The 24,255-nt window shown below is 47.4% G+C and overlaps 1 protein-coding gene across 2 annotated transcripts in view; it reads left to right on the top strand.

The window, feature by feature from the left end:
* The window catches only part of LOC127478134 (peroxidasin-like), a 46,841-nt gene extending 23,409 nt beyond the window's left edge, over positions 1–23,432 (top strand). For both annotated transcript variants that reach the window (XM_051803384.1, XM_051803385.1), the window contains 19 exons: positions 834–905; positions 2,412–2,483; positions 4,051–4,220; positions 6,321–6,438; positions 8,031–8,200; positions 8,684–8,956; positions 9,121–9,237; positions 10,882–11,040; positions 12,168–12,280; positions 12,580–12,736; positions 13,414–13,522; positions 14,300–14,457; positions 15,698–17,201; positions 17,666–17,800; positions 18,338–18,546; positions 19,304–19,418; positions 19,693–19,786; positions 20,243–20,360; positions 21,699–23,432. In XM_051803384.1, the coding sequence (XP_051659344.1) occupies positions 834–905; positions 2,412–2,483; positions 4,051–4,220; positions 6,321–6,438; positions 8,031–8,200; positions 8,684–8,956; positions 9,121–9,237; positions 10,882–11,040; positions 12,168–12,280; positions 12,580–12,736; positions 13,414–13,522; positions 14,300–14,457; positions 15,698–17,201; positions 17,666–17,800; positions 18,338–18,546; positions 19,304–19,418; positions 19,693–19,786; positions 20,243–20,338 (3,841 nt within the window). In that variant the 3' untranslated portion in view covers positions 20,339–20,360; positions 21,699–23,432. The remainder of the gene's footprint in view (positions 1–833; positions 906–2,411; positions 2,484–4,050; positions 4,221–6,320; positions 6,439–8,030; positions 8,201–8,683; positions 8,957–9,120; positions 9,238–10,881; positions 11,041–12,167; positions 12,281–12,579; positions 12,737–13,413; positions 13,523–14,299; positions 14,458–15,697; positions 17,202–17,665; positions 17,801–18,337; positions 18,547–19,303; positions 19,419–19,692; positions 19,787–20,242; positions 20,361–21,698) is intronic.
* Positions 23,433–24,255: the final 823 nt, after the last annotated feature.

The following is a 24,255-nucleotide window of genomic DNA, read 5'->3' as shown; positions in this document are numbered from 1 at the left end:
AGGTTTTAGTGGAACTAAAACCATAAACTTGTATCAGCAAGAGCTGGGCTGTTCTGCTGATGTGCTATTTAGATCTAAGTGTTCCAGGTGACTGCACCATCTCTGTTTCTGGGGGCTGTGCCTTCTCTCCACAGAACACAACAGCCCCACACCAGCCATTCGGAGATGTTTCTGCTCCTGCTGGGTGGGTACATGTGCTGGGAGCCCTTTTTAGAACCACACACAAATGCAAGTTGGAAAAGGCCTTTGGATATCTCCAGTCCCACCTTCAGCAGGGACCAATTTCAAAGTTTTATCAGGCTGTTCAGTGCCTTTTTCTACAAATTAATCCTCAGCAAACTCATTTTCCACTCAGAAGTGTTGCTATTCCCAGGCTGGCGACAAATGCCTCGTAGTCAGGCCATTTCTTCCTCCCTGACAATCCAAGGATATGTTGGGAAAGACAGGGAAAATTACTGTACAATACCTGGATGGGAGCAGCTGCTGCTGGGTCTCCATGAGCAGTAGTTTCCTCCTGACCCTGAGCAGTGCAACAGGCAGTTCACAGTGATGGTGGTCTTGGTCTTCTGAGAAAAACAAATTGGCAAATCCATCCTTTTTTTTTTCTGTCTCTGTTTTAGTTTATTAAGAGAAAGAGTAAATAATTGACAGGATAGGGAAAAGCCACGTTGGCCACTGTGTTTGATCTGGAAAGCAGAGACACTAAAGTGCATTCTGGCTTCTCAACATCTACCCTGAGACAGTGTGGTGTCCAGCTGGGGGGGCATTGGTGGATTGATCTGGGAAGATCTTCTGTCTTTTAAATTGCAATCTGTGTGATTTCTGTATGACAGGTACTTGCATTTCAACAACCTGGAAAGTCTGGAGCTGGAGACTTTTAGTGACCTGCCTAAACTTGAAAGGCTGTAAGTAAAGATAGGACATTTCTTGGGAGTAAGGGGGTGAGGAGAAGGGAGAAAACTCCTTCTTTTTGTGTAACAGTTTTGGTAGCATGAAGTGAGATCTTCAAAATGGAGGGAAATGCAAAAAGAAACTTCTTTAAAGAAGGAGATTTTACATACTTGCCAAGTAGATGGGTGACTGAGGATGCGAAGGGAATTTCCCTTTTTATGTTATGTTCAGGTTTCCATCTAAACAGGGGTAAATCTGCAGAAAGCCCTAGAACTGGCCAAGCCAAGTGAAATTTTACTCTGACCATAAGGTCAGCAACATTAGTCACTGTTGGGCAGAGTGTGCAAAAAAAAAAAGGGGATGGAAAAGGGATAAAGTCAGAAAAAAAATCTAACAAGAAAAACATGTATCCTTCTTGAAAGCAGTAGGGAAATGGAGTCCTGTGTCTCCTGCTCCCCAGGATTGCTTCTAGTAGTAATGTAGCCACTAGGACAACAGACCATGTTCCCGCTCCATGGAGAAACCAGCAGACCCTTCTGTGCTGTGTGGAAATGTGCATTATATCCATGTGTGCCAGGGAAATAAAATCGTGGGATCCCACACCCTTAGGAAAATTCAGACCTGGATCAGTGCGTGGCTGATCTCAGTCACTGTATTTGATCCAACAAAAATGCTGGATTTAAATTTTAAAGGAAGGTTTGTCAGCCTGGTTTTGTCAGCAACCAGGCTGAACTCGGGTGCACACATGTGTGTGTGCAGACATTTGCACTCAAACTGTGCTGCTTTTGTGTTCTCTCCTGTTCTACCATCTCCAAAATTTGCTTCGTATCTTTTATGAATGATCTCTTATTAGTTTTAGATGTAACCAACATAACTAAATTTCCCCAACATTATGGGAATGGGAAGTTAATTATCCCGTCTTGTTCCCCACTGATGCATTTTCATGCAGAGTTTTTCCCTAAGAACTGGGGAGTACTGTCTGTGGGCTAAGACTCTAAAAATGAAAATTTTGCTCAGTTTTGTTCAGAGATAAGCCCAGCTTGGGCGGCTGTTCTCTGAATTAGATTTACTCATGAGTTTGGGTTAATAACAACACTGAGTCTAAGGCATGAGTTGTCTAACTTCTCCTGGAACCATCCTCCAGTGGCTGCCCTTGTAAAGTTGTCATGTCATCTGCAGGGGGGAAAGAAAAGGTCCCCCTGGAGCTGACCCAGGCACAGAACACAGAGGGTGCGTCTGGTCTGGGATTTCGTGCCCTTTCTCCTCCCTTTGCAGAGAAACTTTAAGGTTCCAGTTAAACCTGTTACATCACATCTTGACTCACCATTTCCAGCCCACACCCACTCTCCTCTTTGGCATATTGCATCGTACCCACAGACGGGTGAAATTCCTGCAGCTCATGGAAACAAACACGGAATGTAAAAACTGAGCTGCGGTTAAACCGAGTTCTGACCTGGGATGTTGTCACCCCCGTGGTGCAAATACTGGATAATGTTTTGGCTTGGCTTCTCCCATTTCAGATTCTTGCACAACAACAAGATTTCCAAGATTCATCCAGGGACATTCTCTCAACTGGAATCCCTCAAACGGCTGTAAGTAAAAAACATTGCCTGCGAAGAGCACTTGTTTATCTTCGATCAGATGGCCAGGACCTGAGGAAGAATGTGCCTGGTTGGCAAAGCTTTCAGTTGTTGCACTTCTAAGGCCACCGCTAAGTTTATGAAACAGTTTTGGTTGGACCTGAGAGCTTATTTAACCAGTTAGAAGTTTCTTTATTCTAGTGGCTAATTATAATCAGCTAACAGCTTAATAATGCCACAGGAATGAGCGTTCCTGGAAAGTCTTCACAACGGTTTGACCCCGTAAAACATCCTTGAAAAATATGGAAAGTGCAGGTCACGGATATGACCTCGATCATGTCTGTAGATCAGTATCTAACCTGGAAGGAAAAATCATAGTCATAAAAGAAAAGGCTTGTTTTCTAGATTGAAAATAATCAGAGTGGTGCCAAGGTGCATGATTCTCCTTCCATGCAGGAATTCCCCAGTGTGTTATTCCCACATAACCTGGCTGTCTCTTAAGCTTTCTTCTTTCTTGCTTAAACCCCCAGAGCTTTGCTTTGGTTTTATGATCTCTGGAAACAAATTCTATGATGTGTTTGGGGGAAAAAAATGCAAAAGGTAGAGAATTTTGGTGTCCTGCCATGATTTTCAAGTGCAATAAAATAATGTTTCTCACTGCAGCCCTCAGTGATTTCTGCAAGCAGGTAAAATGCTTCACTTCTCTTTAACAGGGAAAAACTTGTGAAATGCTGTCTGTAGGTGTCAGAGAAAAAGCTGGGATGTCTATAAAATGTTCTGTCATGGCCTTGTGTGAAATCTCACATTCTCAAATATGTGACCCTGAAAGCATTAGACCTTTCTTCCATGGTTTTGTTGTTTTTTGTTTTCTTTTTTGGATGGCTCAAACCCATTGATTGTAAAACTGTCAGTGGGGAAGGAAGCATGAACTAATCCCCCTGTAGTCCTTATTTATCCTTATGGATAGCGCTGCTCGTAGGAATGAGGTCAGTGGAGGGAAAGAGGGTGAGTGCACTGGGAGGTCACTGGAGCTCCATTCCACATGGTTCAGGCTTATGTTGCAGTAATAAAAGTTCTTATGGTTGTGCAGAAATGCTACAACCTCTCACAGCTGGTCACAGAAAGGGACTGACCTGGTGCACATGAAAAACAAGGGGGAGGTTTTGGGGGCTAAAAGAAAATGGAAAGCTTTAACAGAGTCAGTGTTATCTGCTGTTCTTATAGAATTCAGTAAAGGCTGAAATTTCCAGGGGGAAACCCTAATATATCAGTGTCTTTCTTTGCCTCAAATTAGGCCAAAAATTCATAATCCAGTTTAAGTGAATTATTTTCATTTGAAACTGGAATTGGTAAGGTTAGTTTTTCAATTAAATCCTTCTGCTTGGATAAGCATCCTATTTAACCGTCACAGGGATGAGATACCTCAAACTTTATATGGGATATGATCAAATGCAGGGAAAAACAACCAGATGCCCCCTTCACTCCCGAGGACTGTTCCCCTCCTGTGTCCTGGCCTCCAGGAGGCGGCTCAGCGGTCGGAGGCTGGGAAATGAGCTGCCCTTTTCCTCGGCCCTTGCAGGCGGCTGGACTCCAACGCCTTGTTTTGTGACTGTGACTTGATGTGGTTGGCTGAGCTGCTGAAGAAATACGCCGAGCAGGGCAGCATCCAGACAGCTGCCACCTGTGAGGCTCCTCGGGACCTGCACGGCCGCTCCATCGTCACCTTGACCGCCCAGGAGTTCAACTGCGGTGAGCCAGGCCAGACCCCTCCACCGGCCACCCTCAGCCCATGGAGCTGGGCTCTGCTCTGGGAATTGCTTCCTCCACCCCTTTTCCTCCCCCTAGCATCTGCCTTCTTCCTCCTTTACTGCTGAAATGGGAAAATCCCAGGGGAGTTGCAGGAGTTATTGAGATAACGCAGAAAAAGCTGACAGTCATGGGGGGGGGTTTGAAGTCAGCTCTGTTTTGGCTGGCAGGTGTTGTCCTGGGTTTTTAGGTAGAGTAGGGATGGTAAAGGATCTGCTCCATCCATAGCTAAACCAGTAACCAGAGGAAATATCCCACATTAGGCTGAACAGAAGGGGAACACTGGGAGAGCTGCAGTTGGCTGGAAACACAACTGGAAACCTATGGGAGCACATGGTAGATACATAGCTGAATGTGTTTGACTTTGGTGTGGTGTATGGCATTTGTTAGGCTGTTATTCCTTAAATTTAGAATTTTGAATTAGGTTTTGTTCTGAAAAATTCCGAAGTTAAATATTTTATATAGAAAAAGACAAAACTCTGATTTTTAAGTGGAGGTTGGCACAATGTTGATTGTAATTCCCTGGTACTTCACTGCTGGTAGAATCAGTTTGAGAAGTTCCCACTCACTCAGGCTGGCCATGAAAATCCCTCCTGGATATGCCAGTCCAGGTGTGCTGTGTGTCAGATGTGTGAGCTCAGCTGGATTTCAAAGAGCTGTCCCTTGAATTCAGCTTTTCTCCTATGATTTCATTATTTTTTTCTGTAAAGTCTTGAGCATTTCACAGCTTAATTTAGGGCACAGCCATGCAAAAAGTTGAATTGGCACAAGTGGTTCTGTGACCTCAAGGGAGCAGGGAATAGGAAGGGTCTAGGGAAAGCAGCTGGAGACACATGGAATGGGATCTGCTGTGAGTGGCTGTGCCACACAATAAGCTGTCCCTGACACACACCCAGTGCCACAGTACAGCTGTTAGTGCAAATTTGTTCTGGTTTAGGCATGGGCTCACAGTGGGATGTCTGTCAAATTAGCCAGAGCACCTGGTGGGAAGATTTTGCTGGCGCTGGGTTTTCATGCTGGTGTTGTGCCAGCTGGGAAAGGCAAGTGATCCATAATTCAGTACAAAGCTCTAATGATGCAGGCAGCTGATATCTGAGTCAGTCCGAAATCTGCTGGCACCATTTGACCCTCAGCTGTGAGCAGATGTGAGCCAGAGGGGCAAATCTGCACTGGGTCAGCACCTTGTACTCTGGGGCTGTGCTGGGCTTGGTCTGTGCTGCTGTTGCCTGTGGGGATCAGTTCATGAGCCACTGACTTGTGGTCTAAGGAGTAAGGACACTGACCTTCTGCTGGAGGAGGTGGCAGGTTCTCAATCTTAGGAATTATCCCTCTGGTTTCAGTGGATTGCTGGTGAGAATGTGGATTGTTAAATGGGTAAGCATTCCCTGAATCAAGAACAAGCACTGCAGAGCTTGTACATAAATTCCTCCCTATTTTAGCACATCCTTTCAATGTTTAACTTGCTTAGTACAACTTAAAGTGAAGCACATAGTGAAAGGCTTGGCTGGATAGGGCTGGTGAATTAGGGATGTAATGAATGAAATCCTGTTGGGAGGGAAGTGGTGTGGTTTGCAGGGAGCTGGCACTGTGTTCAGGTGGAGCAGGCAGTTGCTGAGAGCAGCAGGCTGCCAGGGACAGAAAAACAACCCAAATGAGGATGCCACTGACTTCTTTGCTTATTTTGGGAGATACAGGGGCCAGCTCTTGGGGCAGCTATGATGAACCAGTGTACAGCCAGATCTGGTTTTCTCTGTGCTGTGGGAGGTTCTAATACACTGCCCAACAAACTGGGAATAGGAACAACCACTTTGATTCTCCAGGGCTTTTAGCAGGCTCAGATGAATGATGCTATTCCCTCATACATTTGGTGTTAGTGAGAAGTTTTGGGGTGGCTCTGAGTGGACACCGTTGTGCCTGGGGCTCTGCTGGTACCTGTTTTGGGGCATTGCAGGATGGGTGTTGTGTGACCCACTCTGCCCTGCTTGGGTTGGAGGTGGTTTTGTGCTGCTCTGGACTGTGTTCTGTTCAAATGGTGTTTTGCAGAGAGGCCTCGAATAACCTCAGAACCCCACGATGTCGACGTCCTCTTGGGAAACACAGTTTATTTCACCTGCAGGGCAGAAGGAAATCCAAAGCCCGCGATTATTTGGCTGCACAACAAGTAAGTCTCATGCAATGAGCCCTGGGGTGGCAAAGGTTTTCAAGCACTGAGCTCTTCAGTGCCTGCCTGTAATTACAAAAACTGTTTCACACTATGCTAAAAAAAAAAAAGAAAGGAAAAGAAAAAAGAAATGGCTGTTCCATGGGTTGTATTTACCTTTCTTTTAATAGCATTCTCTGGTGACCACGTAATCCAAGTGATGTTTTCATCTGCACTTGAAATATTTCATCTGCATTTGTAATGGATTCCAAGAGCTTATAACTTTCCTATAAACATGCTCTGCAGGCTGAAAGCAATTGTCTTTTGATCAGGGAAAAAATAAAATTAGTGTTTCATGTTGCTCTAAGCCACCATGCTTGCCATTTGTTAACTGCTGAATTGCTTCTAGTCTCTAGGTTTTTCACACAAAGGCCAATCGTGCTGGAGAATGGTTTTTTTTTTTTCAAAGAGAAAAATTTTTGTGCTGCACTGAAAGACAGAATTTGCAAATCGGTGTATAGGTTATCCTTCTGTACAGAAACACTGAAAAAGTACATGGCTGTGCTAGATGCCAAAGTGTTCTGGGAAATGCTACACAATAAAATATTTTGTGCTCAAGCAGCTGCCCACTGTGGAAGTGAAGCTGCTTTGCTGTTTTACGAGCTTCTTGTCTGGTGGAGCCTGAGCAGGGCTCGGTTATTAATAAAAATGATCAATGTGTGCTTCTTCAGCAAACCCCCCACCAGGCAGAGTTTCAGCCCAGAGCAAAAGTTTATGGCTGAGTTAAGTCCCCCGGGAAGGAAGGTTTTGTTAGGGAAATGCTGGCAGGCTCCCAAAGACAGCATTGTAAGAGGGGTAATGATAATAAATGTTCCACAAACGAGATATGACTGGAGTGAGGAGGCATCAGGGGAATTAAATAAATGCCCAGCAAGCATATTAGTTTGCATAGTGGGTTCAGCCTTTGTCCTAGGGGGACAAAGGTCCCTTCTCCCTTTTCAGTCATCTGCAGCCATCCAAGATTCCTTCGTGCTGGGACAAATGGGATGCAGCACTGGGACCTTCTGCCACGGGCTGGGATCCAGGAGTTGCAGGTTATTGCAGAAAGAAGGAAGATGTTTCACAGCTCTCAGGCTGGGTTGGAGTCCAAGCTGTGTTGGGGTCCCCTGGTGACTTACTCAGAGCTTTTTGCTCCCTTGAGGCCTTTGAGCCTTGACTTTGAATAGAAGTGGCTGTACACAATAACAATATTAGTTCATTATAATATTTGCACTTAGAAAGTAATGAGAACAGGCTTTCCAGGCAGAGATGCCCTGACAATAGCAGCAGTGCCGTGGCATGGGAACAGTGTGCTCTCCTGATGGGCTGTAAATGTCATATGTAATCAGTGGTGAGAGAAAAAGCAGCACACCCAGGGAGCAAATCAGAGCTGGAGCTGCAGTTCAGTGCTGTGAATCAGAATTCTTGCTGTAAATCTCATGAAGTCTCAGAATACCTCCAAGAAACACTAACTTACTGCAATGCAAGCAAAGCCCCTGCCCCTCCCAGCAGCTTGAGGGGGACCACCAGTGTTTACTCCTTCCAGATTTTGCCCGTTTGTGGCTGTTTTTCAGTAATAAGATTGACATGAAAGATGACAACCGCCTGAACCTGTTGCAAGATGGTACCTTGATGATCCAGAATACCAAGGAGTCGGATAAAGGCGTCTACCAGTGCATGGCCAAGAACATAGCTGGGGAGGTCAAGACACAAGAAGTTGTGCTGCGCTATTTTGGCACCCCATGTAAGGGAGCTTTGTGCACCCCTTGATGACCCAGCTCGGGTTGGGGATGGGAGTGGAGCTAAATCAGAGTTAGTCACAGCTTTGTATGTGCCAAGATGTTCTGAGGGAGAGAGTATCTAACAAAGCAATGACTTTGAGAGTGGCCTGAGCTTAGGGGGGTTCCTTCACTGTGGTGGGGAAAGGGATTTAGAGATTGAAGGTGGCTTGGGACTGGGGAGGGAGTTTAAGTCTGGCAGGAATTCTGCAGCACAGAGTTATCAAGGGTGAAGGGGACATGGGAGAGAGGATGCTCCAGCACTAGGTGAGTGGGTGTGAGGAGGTGGTAGGAGGACTTAGTGCTGAGGGCATCGCTCACAGCGAGGATTTGGAGGTCAGGGAAGAGCCAGGTGACTGTTAGCTGGGTTGCATGAGGAGTCCAAGCAATTTCTGCCTGCAACCGAGCAGGCAGCAGAGCTGGTTTCTAAAGCACTCGTTTCCTTCCAGCCAAGCCCACTTTTGTGATCCAGCCTCAGAACACTGAAGTGCTGATTGGGGAAAGCGTCACCTTGGAGTGTGGAGTCTCTGGGCACCCCCACCCTCGCATCAGCTGGACCCTCGGCACAGGCTCTCCTTTGCCACAGGATTCCCGTTTCACTATCACCAGCTCTGGAGGACTCTTCATTCAGAACGTCACCTTCTCAGACCAGGGGCAGTACAACTGCAATGCCACCAACTCCGAGGGCTCCATCCAGGCGACAGCAAGGATCATCGTGCAAGGTGAGGAGTCCCAGACTGATTCTGTGATGTTCTGTGACATTTCTGGGGCACAGTGTTTGGTCAGCACGGTGTATTTGAACCCTGTGACTGGTTCTGCTCCTGTGAACTCCCCGAGTTTGTTGCCTGGGTGTTTCCTGCTGCGCAATCATTGCTTTCCCCTCCAGATTCTCCCAGGTTTCTCGTCATTCCTACTGATCAGACAGTAACTGAGGGACAAAGTGTGGATTTCCCCTGCTCTGCTGAGGGTCACCCTCCACCTGTGATTACCTGGACAAGGGCAGGTACTGCCTCACTTGACTCGTGGTTTCTCCCGTGCCATCATCCATGGGATGTGGGTGGGAGCAACTGAGCTGATGGTCCAGGGTGGTGACTTGCAGTGGTGGCACGGGACAGATGGTTATCAGCACAGGGCTAGTCACACTGGGAGGTGTGTTATAGATCACCAAGGATGATGTTAAGCAGTGAGGAAATAGCCTCTTGGGCCTTTGACACACAGAATCAGAAGGAAGGAGTGTGCTGGTTTGCATCAGCGTGAAACCCGTGGAAAGCCTCAAATTTCTTTCTGCAGTGACTTCCTACCTCCTTTGAAAAGGCAAGGTCTGTGCACTCCAAGTCAGTGGGTGTCAGTCACAGAGTTGTTTGGGTTGGAAAAGACCTCTAGGGTCATCAAGTCCAACCATTAACCCAACACTGCCATGTTAACTGCTAAACCATGTTCCTACATGACACATCTACCTGTTTTTTTGAACACTTCCAAGGATCATGATTCCACCACTTCCCTCAGCAGTCTCACCATGTGCCAGCTCTCTGTCATTGCCATTGATTTGCTGCTCTTGGGGAGCACATTGCAGAAGAACCCCATTCACTGCTGACACACCTCGGAGTTTTCTTTTAGCTTAGGAAGAAGGACTTTGGGACAACAGGTGGTGAACTTTTAAAGTCCCAAATAATTGTTAGTGCTGGCTCCACTGAACTGATCTCATCCAACACTTTCTGGGACAGAAGCCAATAGTACTTGGCCCAGAGGTCCTCCAACTTTTCCTTATGCTTCACAAGCCATAATTAATGGTTTAGTGCTGTGGAGAATTCACGGGTGTTGTATTCCAGCTTCCACAGCAATGGCCCTGGTGCAGAGTTAAGAAGGACCAGCTGAAATTCTGCTCTGCCTGCATGTCCTCCATCTCCTTTAACCTGTTTTACTCCACTTCCCAGAAAATATATTTTAGAGATGTGGAAAGGAGCACAGTGACAAGAAGTAAGATTGACAACTGCATTGGAACTAGGTTTGCACACAGCAAGCCAAAAATTAAAAATCAACCAGGCTTTGCACTGCTTTCATGTGCTAAAAGTAAGACAAGAGAAGGACAAGTGATGGAGTATTGCTTGTCTCAAAGCCACTTTTGACTGTGTGGGGATTTTGGTATTTAGGATGAATAAATAAGAGCCCTTATTTGGAGGGGGAAAAAAAAATAGGTTGCCAAACTGAGAAGTTTTAAGAATTTTGTTTGGGTTTGGTAAAGCAGTTTAGTTTTCAGCTTTTCTTCTGAAATAGAGAAAATGTTGAAACAACAGTTTCCAAACTGAAGAAAATCACAGTAACTAATTCAAAAAGACAATTCTAAATCTTTCTGTTTATTTAATGAAACAGCCAGTTTGGATAATTGGATAATTTGGATAATTATTTGCTGTATTACAAAATCTGCAGGTTGCACTAAGAAAAGACTTAGGAGGAAAGAAAAAGGGTTACAGCTCCTGCCCAGCTGCTCAGATGAGAAAATTTGGTGTGATAAAGATGGCATTTCAGGGTGACTGATGTCGGGAGGGAAACGAAATTTGTAACTATCATGCAGATCCCTCTAGTGTCGGGATGGGAAACATCTCACAGAGACATTCATAGAGAATTTACAAACTGCTTGTTTGCCCAGGTGGGCCCTTGCCAAACGACCGGCGGCACAGCATCCTCTCCACGGGCACCCTGCGGGTGCTGAGGGTGGCTCTGCACGACCAGGGACAGTTCGAGTGCCACGCCATCAGTGCCATCGGGGTCAGGACCCTCCCGGTGCAGCTCTCGGTCACCCCACGAGGTAAAAAAGGGCTGGCAAAGGTTCTGGTGAATAACACACCGTCTGACCAGGCGGGGAATTGCCCTGTCTGCCGTGGGATGGGATTTTGCTTTTCCATGAGAGCTCCATCAGCTGGTGGGAAAAGTTAAGAGAGGTTTTCGGAGTGCCGAGGTTTGTGAATTGGAAGGAGCCGCTTCGGTCTGGGAGTTGTCAGGAAGAAAATTATTTTGGCAAAGGAATACCGTATCATTTACAGAAAAGTGTATGAATTAAATTCTTACTCTCTTTTTTTTTTTTTTGCCATTTTTAAGTTTTGTCTCTCCCATAGAAATAATTGTAAAATTCTTTTAAAAATAAAATAGTCTTCAAAACAAAATTATTCCTTCTCAGGAACGTTTGACTTTGACTCCAGATACATTTGTCTTAAACATTACCTGCCAGGTCATAGGTTCAGCTTAAAGTTAGGTATTCTAAAATTAAACCTCTGTAAAATACAAGCCACAGAGGAATATTTTTGCTTAATTAAGCTTAATTAAAGCTTAATTTTTTCTCCTTTTTTAAAAGCTTTTCCTGAATTTTCTTTTTGCTCCCATATAAATAATTGTTCTAAGTAAGCAAACTTCCCTATTTGTTCACAAACATGGTAGAATTTTACTGATGGCAGACTGGAGGGTAGGACACTATCTAGAAGCATGAAATCAGTGAAGCTTCAAGCACAAAATTCGCAGAATATTTTAAGACCAGCAAGATCAATATAATTATTTAATCTGTCCTGACTAACACTTCCAGAGAGCCTCATCTGACAGCGCCTGAATCAAGACATGATCCCTGTTTCAGCTAGAGCATCCTTTCTGGAAAGGCTTTGAGTGAATGGTTATAAATGACTCAGCACATTCCTGTGTAATTGTCCCAAGTAGAGACTCAGAGGAGCAGAAAATAATGAACATCAATTACATAAATAAATGAACAGAGAGCTTGGTAGCAAGACAGAGAGCACGGGGTGAGCTGTCACCCCTCTGCAGAATCCTTTCAAGAGCAGGAGGAGCCCAGCCCTGCTTTGCCCCTGCTGAAGGGTTTTACACTCAGATTTCTCTATTTTCCTTGGTGCATTTCTTGCCCTGGTGACTTCTTTCCTCTGTGTTGCCCAGTGATACCCGTGTTCCTTCAGCCCCCCCAAGATGTGGTGGCAGAGACAGGCCAGGATGTTGCCATTACCTGTGCTGCCCAGGGAGACCCACGGCCCACCATAACCTGGGTCAAGGTATGTGAAGATTTCATGTGCTTGACAGTCACTGGGGAGCAGGGTGGCTCCTCTGGGAGGCATTTAACAACTCCCTCCTTCAACACCTTTCCCACCTTCACTGGTTACATCAGTCTGTGGAATAAAGACTGACATTTCCTTGGAAGGCTTTCTGGTTTCACTGGAAGAGCAATGCTAACATCTGGTGGCCACTTTTGTTCATCACATCCATCTCCGGGTTTGCTGAGCAGGCTGAGGGCTGGGATGGGGGGGAGCTTTCCATCCACTGACACATTTTCTGTCTTTTGGTGGTGCAACAGGAGGGTATCCAGATCACAGAGAGTGGCAAGTTCCATATTGGCCAAGATGGGACCCTTTCCATTCAGGATCTTGGTGTGGCTGACCAGGGCAGATACGAGTGCATAGCAAGGAACCCCTTTGGCTTCACCTCCAGTGCCATGCAGCTCACCATCACCGGTACGGCACCTCCACTGCTCCTTCACAAACTTATCCTGATCTCCTCTAAGGGGGTACTATGCTGTGTTGACATCTACATTTTGTACAGATAGTTATACAAGAAATTGCTTCCTTAGCCTCTTTTCAGACAGGTCCCTTGGATCAGGGTTGCTCCATTGTCACAGCCCACGTACCTCCCGGCTGCCCCTTGCTGTTTTCTCAGCTGAGCTGCAGTTGCTCCCTGCAAAGCCAAAGGTGTTGTCTTAAACCTCCTCCTGCAAGCCCAGCTGACAGTGTATATGTAGTTATTGCCTCTGCTGGGAGGGAGAGACTAATTAAAAAATGTACCAACTTGCTCACAAATCATCATCTGACTGTAACCTCGTACACCGGGGCAGGGAGGAGCAGAACAACATTGTCACTGCAAATGCAGAGGTTTAAATACTTGGTCAGTCATAGAATCACAGAATCACAGAATTGATGGGGTTGGAAAAGACCTCCAAGATCATCAAGTCCGACCTTTGACCAAATACCTTCAATGGGGATGGGAAAGAAGTGGCTGGTTTCCAGCTCCTGCCCCAGGCTTTAGGGAAACTGTAATGGATAAGGAGGAGTGCACAGATTTTCTTGAACTTGGAAGAGCAATTAATATCAAAGTAAATTTAGGGTATTTTGTTCTTTCTTTGTGCTTTGGAAAGCCACGGACGTCGGTCGGAGCGGTGACACGTTTGTAGCCACGTCGCTGCGGGAGGCCATCAGCAGCGTGGACCACGCCATCAACTCCACACGCACCGAGCTCTTCAGCAAGTAAGTCTGTGAAGTGCCCTGATCTCAGACTTGAGGCGGAAAAGTGATAAAAAACCCGTGACAAACGAAGCTTTCTCCAACCTCCTTTTATCGTTGACAACCCGCAAATGAAAACTGTGGTGTTGTTTTGAGTGTTGGAGGTTCGAGCTGCACCACGTGTGAGGTGTGAGGATGTGATGGAGCTTCCCAACAGGCATTTGGGATTCTGGAAAAATGAGATGCATTAATATTATGCCTCTTATGTCACTTCTGTCTGCGATGTAAATTTTGTCAGCTGGGGCTGGTTCTGGAGATAGTGAATAGGAAAGAAAATAATCAGCCTAGTCATTTTATAAATGCAACTGACTTTTTGCAGGGTGAACAGAAATAATAATATAACAGTTCTAACCATTTCTTCAATAAAAAATGAATTCTCGAGTGAATGGTGATTCCCTCTTCTTCCACCCCAATATATGTTTTCCTTGAAAAGATGGATAGGTTCTATTAAGCCCCAAACCCTCTGGGTTTTAGCTGTTGAAAAGTGAAAAGTAAATTACTATCGCAGGAAAAAACCAGAGATGTTGAGGGAATTAAATATGTGCATTTTCCTGGGGAAAAATATCCTTTCTTTAATCACCTGCCATGTGCAGGCAAGTCACGTTGGTCTATGCAATGGTTTGGGGGCCAAGCACCAGACCAGGCTTAGGGCCCGACTATTGCTGCCTGTAGAGTCTCATTGCCCTGAGCAGAGTTGATTAATTTTAATGTTCCTGCATCACTTTTAATTCTTGGAAACAGACGTCCCAAGACACCCAATGACCTCCTGGCTCTCTTCCGCTACCCCCGGGACCCCTACACCATCGAGACAGCCAGGGCAGGGGAGATCTTTGAAAGGACCTTGCAGCTGATTCAGGAACACGTGCAGCAAGGGCTCATTGTGGATATGAATGTCACAGGTGGGAGAGATTTCATTTCCCTTCTTAATATTGTGCATTAGTTGAAGTGAAAACAATGATGTGTAGATATCCAGGAAGTTTATAAGGGTTTACCAAAAATCCAGATAAATGTTGGGTATATAAGAAATGTGTTTTCTGGATTGCAATTCTTTCTACATCTCATGGTTTTCCTAATGGCTGGAAGGCTGATCTTGCATTCACCATACCAGCTTGATAGTCAGGAAACTGTTTCAGTTCCCCATTTCTGTAAAGGTTTCTTGACTGGCTACAAAAGCCCCAATCTTTAAAAAATATTTATCCATCTAACTCATAAAGGAGTATCTTTGTGGGTCTGAAGTTCAGACCCTGAGCAGCATGGTCCCAGATTTTTCCTGCCCTCCACGTAGCAACAAGAAAATTACTGTGGATTCTGGGGTATTTGGGTGCCGTAACAGAGAAAGGGGGATATCACTCTTCTGTCTTTCTACTACTTTGACCCCTTAGCTATAAACTCAGGTGCATTTCAACCACTCTGGTTCTTTTTATCAAGATAGGGTAGCAAGGAACAAAGCAATATAACACCAAAAGTACTTTAGTAAAGTCCAAGCATCCACTTCCTCGATCTACAACAGACATTCCCGTACACTGCATGTTTCTACCTATACGTGTGAATCATCATGTAGCAGGCATGTGTGTTTGGGTCCTGTAAATATTTTTTCCTGCCTGGCTGTATTCCAGGGTGCAAGGAGTCTCTTTCCAGGTGGCAGGTCTGGTCTGGGCTGGTTGGACTGGCAGCCTCTCCTCCTTATTGCCCTGTCAGCATCCCCACAGTGCAGCATTATTCAGCGCTTTCACACAGCGCAGCGCCCTGGCAGTCACCCATGGCTTCCTGCTGCTCGTCACGTAGAGTTTGGATGGGTGATGGAGCTCGTGGTGGCAGTAATAACCCAGAGAGCCATAAAATAAACCTACAGTGGAGACCGAGACCACCCCCACAGTTTGCTCTGCCAGTCACAACATTTGTGGTTTCCAGCTCCATGCAGTTAATACCAAACTGTTTTCCCTTTCTGTTCTTCTTTGTGGGCCTGACGTGCTTCCTCTGCTTTCCTTAAATTATGTTGCAACACCACACTCAGGGATCTGACCTCCCTGTGCCCATCCTGACAGTCCCAGCAGTGGCTTTCACATACAGAGCCCTTACATGGAATAGTAGGAACCAACAGGTGACAGCTGACCTGGTGCTTTGCCTTTCCCATTGCAGGCTATCGCTACAATGACCTGGTGTCCCCTCACTACCTGAACATGATTGCCAACCTGTCGGGCTGCTCTGCCCACCGTCGCACGCCGAACTGCTCCGACATCTGCTTCCACAAGAAGTACAGGACCCACGACGGCTCTTGCAACAACCTCCAGCACCCAATGTGGGGTGCATCTCTCACAGCCTTCCAGAGGCTCCTCAAACCCGCCTACCAGAACGGATTTAACCTCCCCCGGGGGTTTTCCTTGGCAGAAGATGCCAGGGATCTGCCCCTTCCTCTACCTCGCCTCGTCTCCACTGCCATGATCGGGACTGAGACCATCACCCCCGACGACCAGTTCACACACATGCTCATGCAGTGGGGCCAGTTTCTGGACCACGACATGGACCAGACGGTGGCAGCCATCAGCATGTCCCGCTTCTCGGACGGAGCACCTTGCAGCGAGGTGTGCAGCAACGACCCGCCGTGCTTCTCCGTCATGGTCCCCGCCAACGACCCCCGCGTGAGGAACGGGCGCTGCATGTTCTTCGTGCGCTCGAGCCCGGTGTGCGGCAGCGGGATGACCTCCCTGCTGATGAACTCTGTCTATGCCAGAGAGCAGATCAACCACTTGACGTCTTACATCGATGCCTCCAACGTTTACGGCAGCACGGAGCAGGAGTCGCGGGAGCTGCGGGATCTGAGCAGCCAGAGCGGGCTGCTGAAGCGCGGGCAGGTTGTGCCCAGCTCGGGGAAGCATCTCCTTCCCTTTGCCGTGGGGCCACCCACGGAATGCATGAGAGATGAGAACGAGAGCCCCGTGCCGTGCTTCCTGGCAGGAGACCACCGTGCCAACGAGCAGCTGGGTCTCACGGCCATGCACACGCTGTGGTTCAGGGAGCACAACCGCGTCGCCACGGAGCTGGCCGCCCTCAATCCCCACTGGGACGGGGACCTCCTGTACCACGAGGCACGGAAGATTGTGGGTGCCCAGATGCAGCACATCACCTATGCCCAGTGGCTGCCCAAGGTCCTTGGGGAGGCTGGGATGAAGATGCTGGGTGAGTACAAAGGCTACGACCCCAATGTCAATGCGGGGATTCTCAACGCCTTTGCCACCGCTGCCTTCCGCTTCGGGCACACCTTGATCAACCCCATCCTGTACCGGCTGAACGAAACCTTCCAGCCCATCCAACAAGGCCACATCCCCCTGCACAAGGCCTTCTTCTCCCCTTTCAGGATCACACAGGAGGGGGGGATTGACCCCCTCCTCCGTGGGCTGTTTGGGGTTCCTGGGAAAATGCGGGTCCCTTCTGAACTCCTCAACATGGAGCTGACGGAGAAACTCTTCTCCATGGCACACTCTGTCTCCCTGGACTTGGCTGCTATCAACATCCAGAGAGGGCGAGACCACGGCATCCCACCCTACAATGACTTCAGGGTCTTCTGCAACCTTTCATCTGCACAGGAATTTGAGGACCTCCGAAATGAGATAAAGAACTTGGAGATCAGAGAAAAGCTCAGGAGGTACTGTAGCTTGGATGTTGAAGCATCAAAATGACTGGAGATCAGTCAGTGAAAAGTTTTTGCTCCTCCCAGGACACCCATGGACTAACCTTTCCAGATATTGCCACCCACAGATGTTAAGATAGGGTAATAGCTGTGATTTAACAATGGGGTAAGACAAATGAGGTCTCTCCAAGTGATCAGTCTGGTTCTGGGTGGAATGTTGTCAGTCACTGCTGTGGTGTAGTTTGGGAGCAGATTGAGCCTTGGAGCTATTTTCCAGTCAGACTAAACCATGTCCTATCTGCCCTGGTTGCCTCTTTCCAAGGCAGGCCTTTATCCCATTGTCTTTCAGATAAAACCCTTATAAATATTGTCCAGATGAGTTCCTGGCATACAAATTCCAATGTTGGTATCAGATTTATATTATCTCCACTCTTTGATAGACTTTTAACTTTTTTCTTTTAATATCTGTTATCGTGCAGTTTATATGGAACTGCCAAAAATATTGACCTGTTTCCAGCGCTGATGGTGGAGGATCTTGTCCCTGGGACCAGAGTTGGACCAACACTGATGTGCCTGTTAACGACGCAGTTCAGAAGGCTGAGGGATGGAGACAGGTATTGCCACTGGAGTCATCCCAAATTCTTTGGTATTCTGTGTTGGGGGTTTCGCTCCTTACAGGGAGAAGCAGAATCTGTAATATTTTTATTATTTATTGTGTTGTGATATGAAGAACAGTCCAGTGCATTTGCAAAAGGACTTATCACAGTTACTGTCAAGGTGTTCATTTGTGATTTAATGATTCTCATTCCACTGAAAAACACTGGGCATCATTGAGGGTGTGTCCAATATCTCATGAAAATGCTAGCAAATGTCTGCAGGAGCTTCTTTTTTAATTCCTGTTTGCTGTTTGTGTGAATGAGACACGTCTTTGCCTGGTCATGCACTAAGGGCAGGAGCATGGGGAGGTTTGTGGGTTCAGAAAAGGCCTTCTGTGTCTGCAGCCACCTGACACCAGAGCAGGAGCTTCTCTTGAGATGGGTCATGCTGCAACACAGATGTCAGGGAACTCTTTTTCCTCTCTCAACCTCCCTCCCTCCCTCCCTCCCTCTTCTCTGACTCCTGAGTCACGGTGTGATTACAACCCACTGCAGATTTTGGTATGAGAATCCCGGAGTCTTCACGCCGGCGCAGCTGACTCAGATCAGACAGACGTCCCTTGCTCGTGTCATCTGTGACAACAGTGACCACATCCAGCAGCTGCAGAGGGATGTCTTCCGGGTGGCATCGTACCTGCAGGGCATGGTCAGCTGTGAGGAGATCCCTGCCGTGGACCTCCGCTTGTGGCAGGACTGTTGTGAGGGTGAGGAGCAGGCTGTTCTAGCACCAGCTGACACGGGGGCTGCTCTGGGTGGCATTTGTCACACGCCATCAGCTGGTGTGAAATTGCAGCTGATTTCCTGCTACACCGGGAGAACCTTGTGTCAGCAAATGGGTGCAAATAGAATATAGGATAGAATAGGAATGGAATAGAGTAGAATAGAATTAAAATGGAACAGAACAGAACAGAATAGACTAGACTAGACTAGACTAGACTAGAATAGAATAGACCAGAATAGAATATTTCAGTTGTAAGGGGACTTACAACAGTTATCCAGTGCAACTGCCTGACCAATTCAGGGCTGACCAAAAGTTATAGCAAATTATTAAGGGCATTGTCCAAATGCCTCTTAAACCCTGAGTGGCTTGTGGCATTGGCCACCTCTCTAGGAAGCCTGTTAACTTCACTGAACCTGACTGAAGGTCCACCTAGCTGTGGGCTTCTGTCTCTGGCTGGGGGAGACACAGAAGCAGGTATGCAGGTCCCTACCACATGCCACTTCACAGATCCATTTGTGAGTCTAAAACTCCATTAAACCACAGATCCTGCCACGGTCCTTTTGTTCTGTATTTTGGGTGCAGATGTCCAGCTGAGACATGGGAATCCCTGCACACCTTTGTTGCCTCCTTCCCTTCAGCCTGAGAGTTGTGTCAAGGGTGGATGGTACAGGGGGGCAGCTCTGCCTTGTGTTCTGCTTTAAACACAAGTGCTCACTGCAGACTTTCCCTTCCTTCCCAAGACTGCCAAACACGAGGGCAATTCAGGGCTCTTTCTCAGCGGTTCCGAAGGAAGAGGTCTCCTGGCTTCAGCTACCCAGAGGAAAACCCTGCCAAGCACAAGCCTGCCTTCCCCAGGTGTAGTATCACCACTTTTATCTCCATTTTATGAAACATAAGAGAAGGTTTTAATAACTCAGTCCATTCAGACCTCTGAAACTGGCACTCTGCAGAGGTCTGGAGGTCAGGGGTGTATCAGTAGCTGGGTGCTGAGCTTGTCCAGTCCTCCAGCGTTTCAGTGCAGACCTCAGCTCTGATGTGTAAATACCTGGGCTGTTTGAGGCGGAATGATTTTCTCAGCCAGGAAGCTGCTGTTTGCATAATCCCTTTCACTTTTTATCCCTGACCCCAGAAACGAGGTGCCTTCCCCAAGCCCTTCCTCCAGAGAGAACCTTGAGTCCCTTGTGGCTGAACTGGAGAAGACAGTTGCTTCCCTACGGAAACAGGTAAAACTTGGTGCCCCAATCTTTATCTTAACATGGAGTCATCTCAGGAGCAAGATTTACCTATTTGCTGTGGGCAGCCCCTGTGACTTCTTGTGTCCTTCAGAGCCAAGAGCAAGATTTACCTATTTGCTACAGGCAGCCCCTGTGACTTCTTGTGTCCTTCAGAGCCAAGAGCAACCAACCCATCAGAGGGGGACTAGTGGCAGGTACAGAAGAGGTGGGATAGGGAGAGAAGAGATGAAGCTGCGCTCTGTGAGCTCAGACCTCTACAACTGTAGGGTAAAATGCAAATGGAACCTTGGTGAAGAAAATTTGAGCCAGCATTTTTTTCTTGTATTTGGGACAAGTTAAAGATTGTCTCTGCAGTGGTGCAGACTCCTTGTATTTGGGACAGGTTAAAGGTTATCTCTGCAGTGGTGCAGACTCCTCTTTGAGCTGCTGCTTTGTCATCCCCAGGTGAACGCACTAGAGAGCCAGCTGAGGTGGCAGCACAGGAACACCAGCACACAAGGACAGGTCAAGAAAACTGGAGACAAATGGAGAAAAAGATGACCATGTTGCCTCTTTGAATAAGGTCAGTGTGTTTGTTCTGGGCTGGGGTCAATGTGGATCTGCTGAGCATGCAATGGGACACCTCAGCAGTGTTCACATGCAGGAGAGGATGTTGCAGAAAGGAATGGAGCAATGTGGTGATGAATGGGACATGAAGTAATAGGCTTAAGTGCAGCAGGTTAGACAGTCATTTCTGCTGGTAATGATTAGTGACTCACCGGAATGAGTTGTCTGGGGACGTGGTGGCGTATCCATTCCTGGAGGTCTTTTAAGAACTGGTTTGGCAAAGATGGGGAAAGACATAAGTATAGGATGGACCAGGTGGGATGGGTGAGGTCTCTCGGGCCTGTTCTCCTGGGACTCTGGGTAGGTTTCTTCTAACAACACTTAATATTATAACCCCAAATCCAACAGCCTCCAAAGGACCTCTGTGGGGAGAGATATCACACAGCTCAGTGATGGAGTAGATGGACTGGTTCCTCCCCAGGGTAACAAGGACATCTGGGCAGATGGAGCAATCCATCATTTGCTTACATATTGGCAGAGATTTCCCCCTCACCATCTGAGTCACTGTGCACTTCTCTTCTGGAGGCAACAGTCCCCTGTTTGCTCAGCCCCAGCCAGGGCAGCACAACTGTGAGGTGTGTGTGTGTAAAGTCCCTGTCAGCACTGCCAGGCTGGGGACTCCAGCTGCTGCTCAGCAATGGCAGGGTCCTGGCAGGGAGCTGCCAGACCTCTGCTCCAGGCGTTCAGGGGCGTGGAGAGGACAACCTGAGCTTCCTTATCCCACTTTCCATGGAGATCCCTACAGCCTTGAGAGAGAGGGTGAACAGCTTGCTGGCACCTGCCAGTCTGGAGAAGGTGGTTAATGGTTTTTATGTGTTGCAAATGATTACTGCAGGGTCATGAGCAGGGGAGATAAGCAGTAAGTGCTGTTCTGCCAGGCAGTCTGTACTAGAAGGAGCATCCTCTGGAAGTTAGATGACAGGATGGGGCAAGCAAAGGTTGGTCTGTGCTGATAATCTCAGCAGAAAGCAGAAGGAGAAGCCTAAAGGCTGGCCACAGTTTTCCAGCATAATTAGGTGTGTTGGTCCCTATAGATTTTCCAGTCAGTGATTCTGCTTTACAAGTGTGACATAGAGTGCAGTGTGACATATGAGTTGGCTTTTCCTTGCTATCATTTCAGATCCTTGAAAAGCACTCTAGGGTTTACGGGGTCCCTGAAAAGTATTACTGTGGGTTTAAAGGGTTTTCCTGTTGCAGTCCTACATGCTCCAGACCAACCAGGCACTGCACAAACAGCTCTCTCTGCCTCCAGCTGCCTCCCACAGAGCTTTTCTGCTTTCTTGTGCCATTTCAGGTGCCCTGTGACCTGCACTCCTGCTCTCCACCAACCACTCCAACCCACTCCTATAGGGCTCAGAAAGCCACCACAAGACCCCACGAAGCTCTGCCTCCTCTCACACCTCCTGTGCCACTCCCCATCCCAGGACCACTGTACTTTTGCCTGTATTGAACCCTCTGCACTGACTGTCCACGAGCCCCTCAGCCCCTGGATCCTTCCTGCCTCTGTCAGCTTCCTGGGGATGGGCTCTGCCCTGGATGGTGACAGCCCAGAGTCTGCCAAGATGCCTCTTTCTTCCACAGCCCCCAGGGGAATGGAGACTAATTGAAGTTGCTTTAGTGCCCCTTTTCTGCTCCTCTTCCCACGCACCACTGTCGTCACCCACCACATGTCTGAAAATTCCTATAGGCACCCAACTGAACCAATTTATTAAGAGGCAAAACCTTCCTCAAACACACTGTGGTGTCAGGAAATGTCTGGAGAAATCAGGAAAAAAGAAAAGATAAATAAACAGGAAGCCCAAACCCCCATCCATCTTCTGATGCCATCAGAAAGACCAAGTGGAACCTCAGGACTGGGTTTGGACTGGGCTTGCAGTCCCTGCCAGCAGTGAGGAAGTGACCCAAAGCCCAGGGAAGTCTTCTGGATGGTTGGATGCTTCAGGACAGGGTGCCAGGCATGGTGTGGCTGCCCACAATCACCCTCTGTGCTTTGCCAGTCATTGGTGACAAGTGGCACATCCTTGGTTACGTGACCCCTCGAGTGACCTACTGTTACATGTCCAATGTCCAAAAGCATTTTCCTCAGCATGACCTGCATTCCCCAGCTCTCTGCCCCTTTCAGAGTTTAATTGGAATTATGTTTCTCTTCCTTTTTTTTCCCTCCCAAAAGGCTCTTTGCTGGAAGATGTATTTCAAGTGTAAACGTAACAGGACCTGGAACAGAACCTCAGCTAATTAGATGTAATGGGCGCTCTCATTAGTGGAGGGGAGCTGCTGGTTTCTGTCAATTAGGCTGGCAGGACACGCTGTAGTGTTTGACACATGGGTGAATGCAAAGTGCTGTTTGTGTTTATGGCTCCCAGGTGCTCTGCAACCAAACCAGGACTGTGCAGCCAGATCTACAGCACACGTCTTCTGGTTTCATTGCTCTTTGGAGGTGCTTTTTAGTGGTGCTAGAACTCAAGTCCCTGTGTATCCACCACAGCCCCAAATCTGTGGACAGATTGGTTTTTAATACCTCCTTGTAAGCTGGTCACAGGGACTTGAAGATAAAATACTTGATCCATCAGATATCTGTGCCTTCCTTATCTTTCTCACTTTTCCTGTGTCCTCCCACCTGCCTTCCCACAGCACGAGGACCAGAAACTTCTATGAACGTGCTTTTTCTTCTTTATTTTTTTTTAATTTTATTTTTAGGTGTTTTATAGTACCAAAGGGGATTTAAAGCAGCAGAAATGCTCCTGGAACTTAAGAGGAAAATAAAAAGAAGATACTAGAAAGTGGTCGTGATTTATCATCTCTTTCCTGGCGTGGGACTGAGCCATGCATGTGTGCCCTGTGCAGACAGAGGTTTGCAGGGATGAGTCTGTGTTGTGCATGTCTGGTAGGTTCAGCTCAGAGGCAGTATTTAGTCCTCAGGGATGTTTGTCATTTTGAAGTACTCTTTCATTTAGGTGCAAATCAACATCCAAAGCCTTGCGTGTTATAAATCAGCTGCACTTGTCTATCACTTGTACCACTAGAGAATCTAATCTGGCAAAGGTCAATAAAGGTAAATCAGTCTCCAGTCTCCTGCACACCAGAAGTCCTCTTTCTAAACACTAAGGCATAGACATTCCATACTGGATCTTATCAGCAATGCATAACCAAGCAGCCTATTTTGCTCCTGATGGAGCGTGACATGAGGAGCAGACTTGTCACAAGTGCTGCAGAAGGACAGCAGAGGGGCTGTCCCTTCCCTTTGGGTTGCAAGTCCTTCTGTGCTCCATCCCCAGTTCCCTTCCTAGTGCTTAGGTGGGAAAAATGCACAGAAACATTACACATCCCTGTGTGGCACCGAGGGTAAGGCATTTTTGCAGGTTGTTTGGCCATTATGGGACACCCAGGATGCAGGACACAGCAGATCTAGAGCTTCTGGCCCAGGGATGGGTTCAGCTAGTTCCTCATACACCACCCAGTTGCAGTCTGCAGCCCAGACCCCTACAATTAACTTCTTGTATTTCTTTTTGAGCAGCCTCTTTCAAATCCCAACTACACACCCAAAATGAGCTACCCAGACCAACTGCAAGAAGAGTAGGATCAAAATAATGGTCTCAGAGCCAGGAGTGGATTGACCAGGCACAAAACTCCCACTAATTAGATGGAACAGTTAAATGACAAAGTCCAGGCAGGGGTTGGGGGGTTGCAGTTGGGATTTCTCCCCAGAGCAGTGATGTTCAGTTGCTTCAGGAAGATGTGAGGGGCGACTCTGTCCTTTGGCTGATGGCTGTGGTTGGAGCATGTCAGTGTCTGAGTGTGACCAGCTCTGGGGGAGGGTGGGTGTGCTGACACATCCGGAGCTGGGGGTTGTG

Source organism: Manacus candei, unplaced genomic scaffold (genome assembly GCF_025592945.1).
Source record: "Manacus candei isolate 608988 ecotype Guabito, Panama unplaced genomic scaffold, ASM2559294v1 h1tg000057l, whole genome shotgun sequence".
Taxonomy (NCBI): Eukaryota; Metazoa; Chordata; class Aves; order Passeriformes; family Pipridae; genus Manacus; species Manacus candei.
The sequence above is the reverse complement of the archived record's forward strand: the minus strand, read 5'-3'. Positions and strand labels throughout refer to the sequence as shown.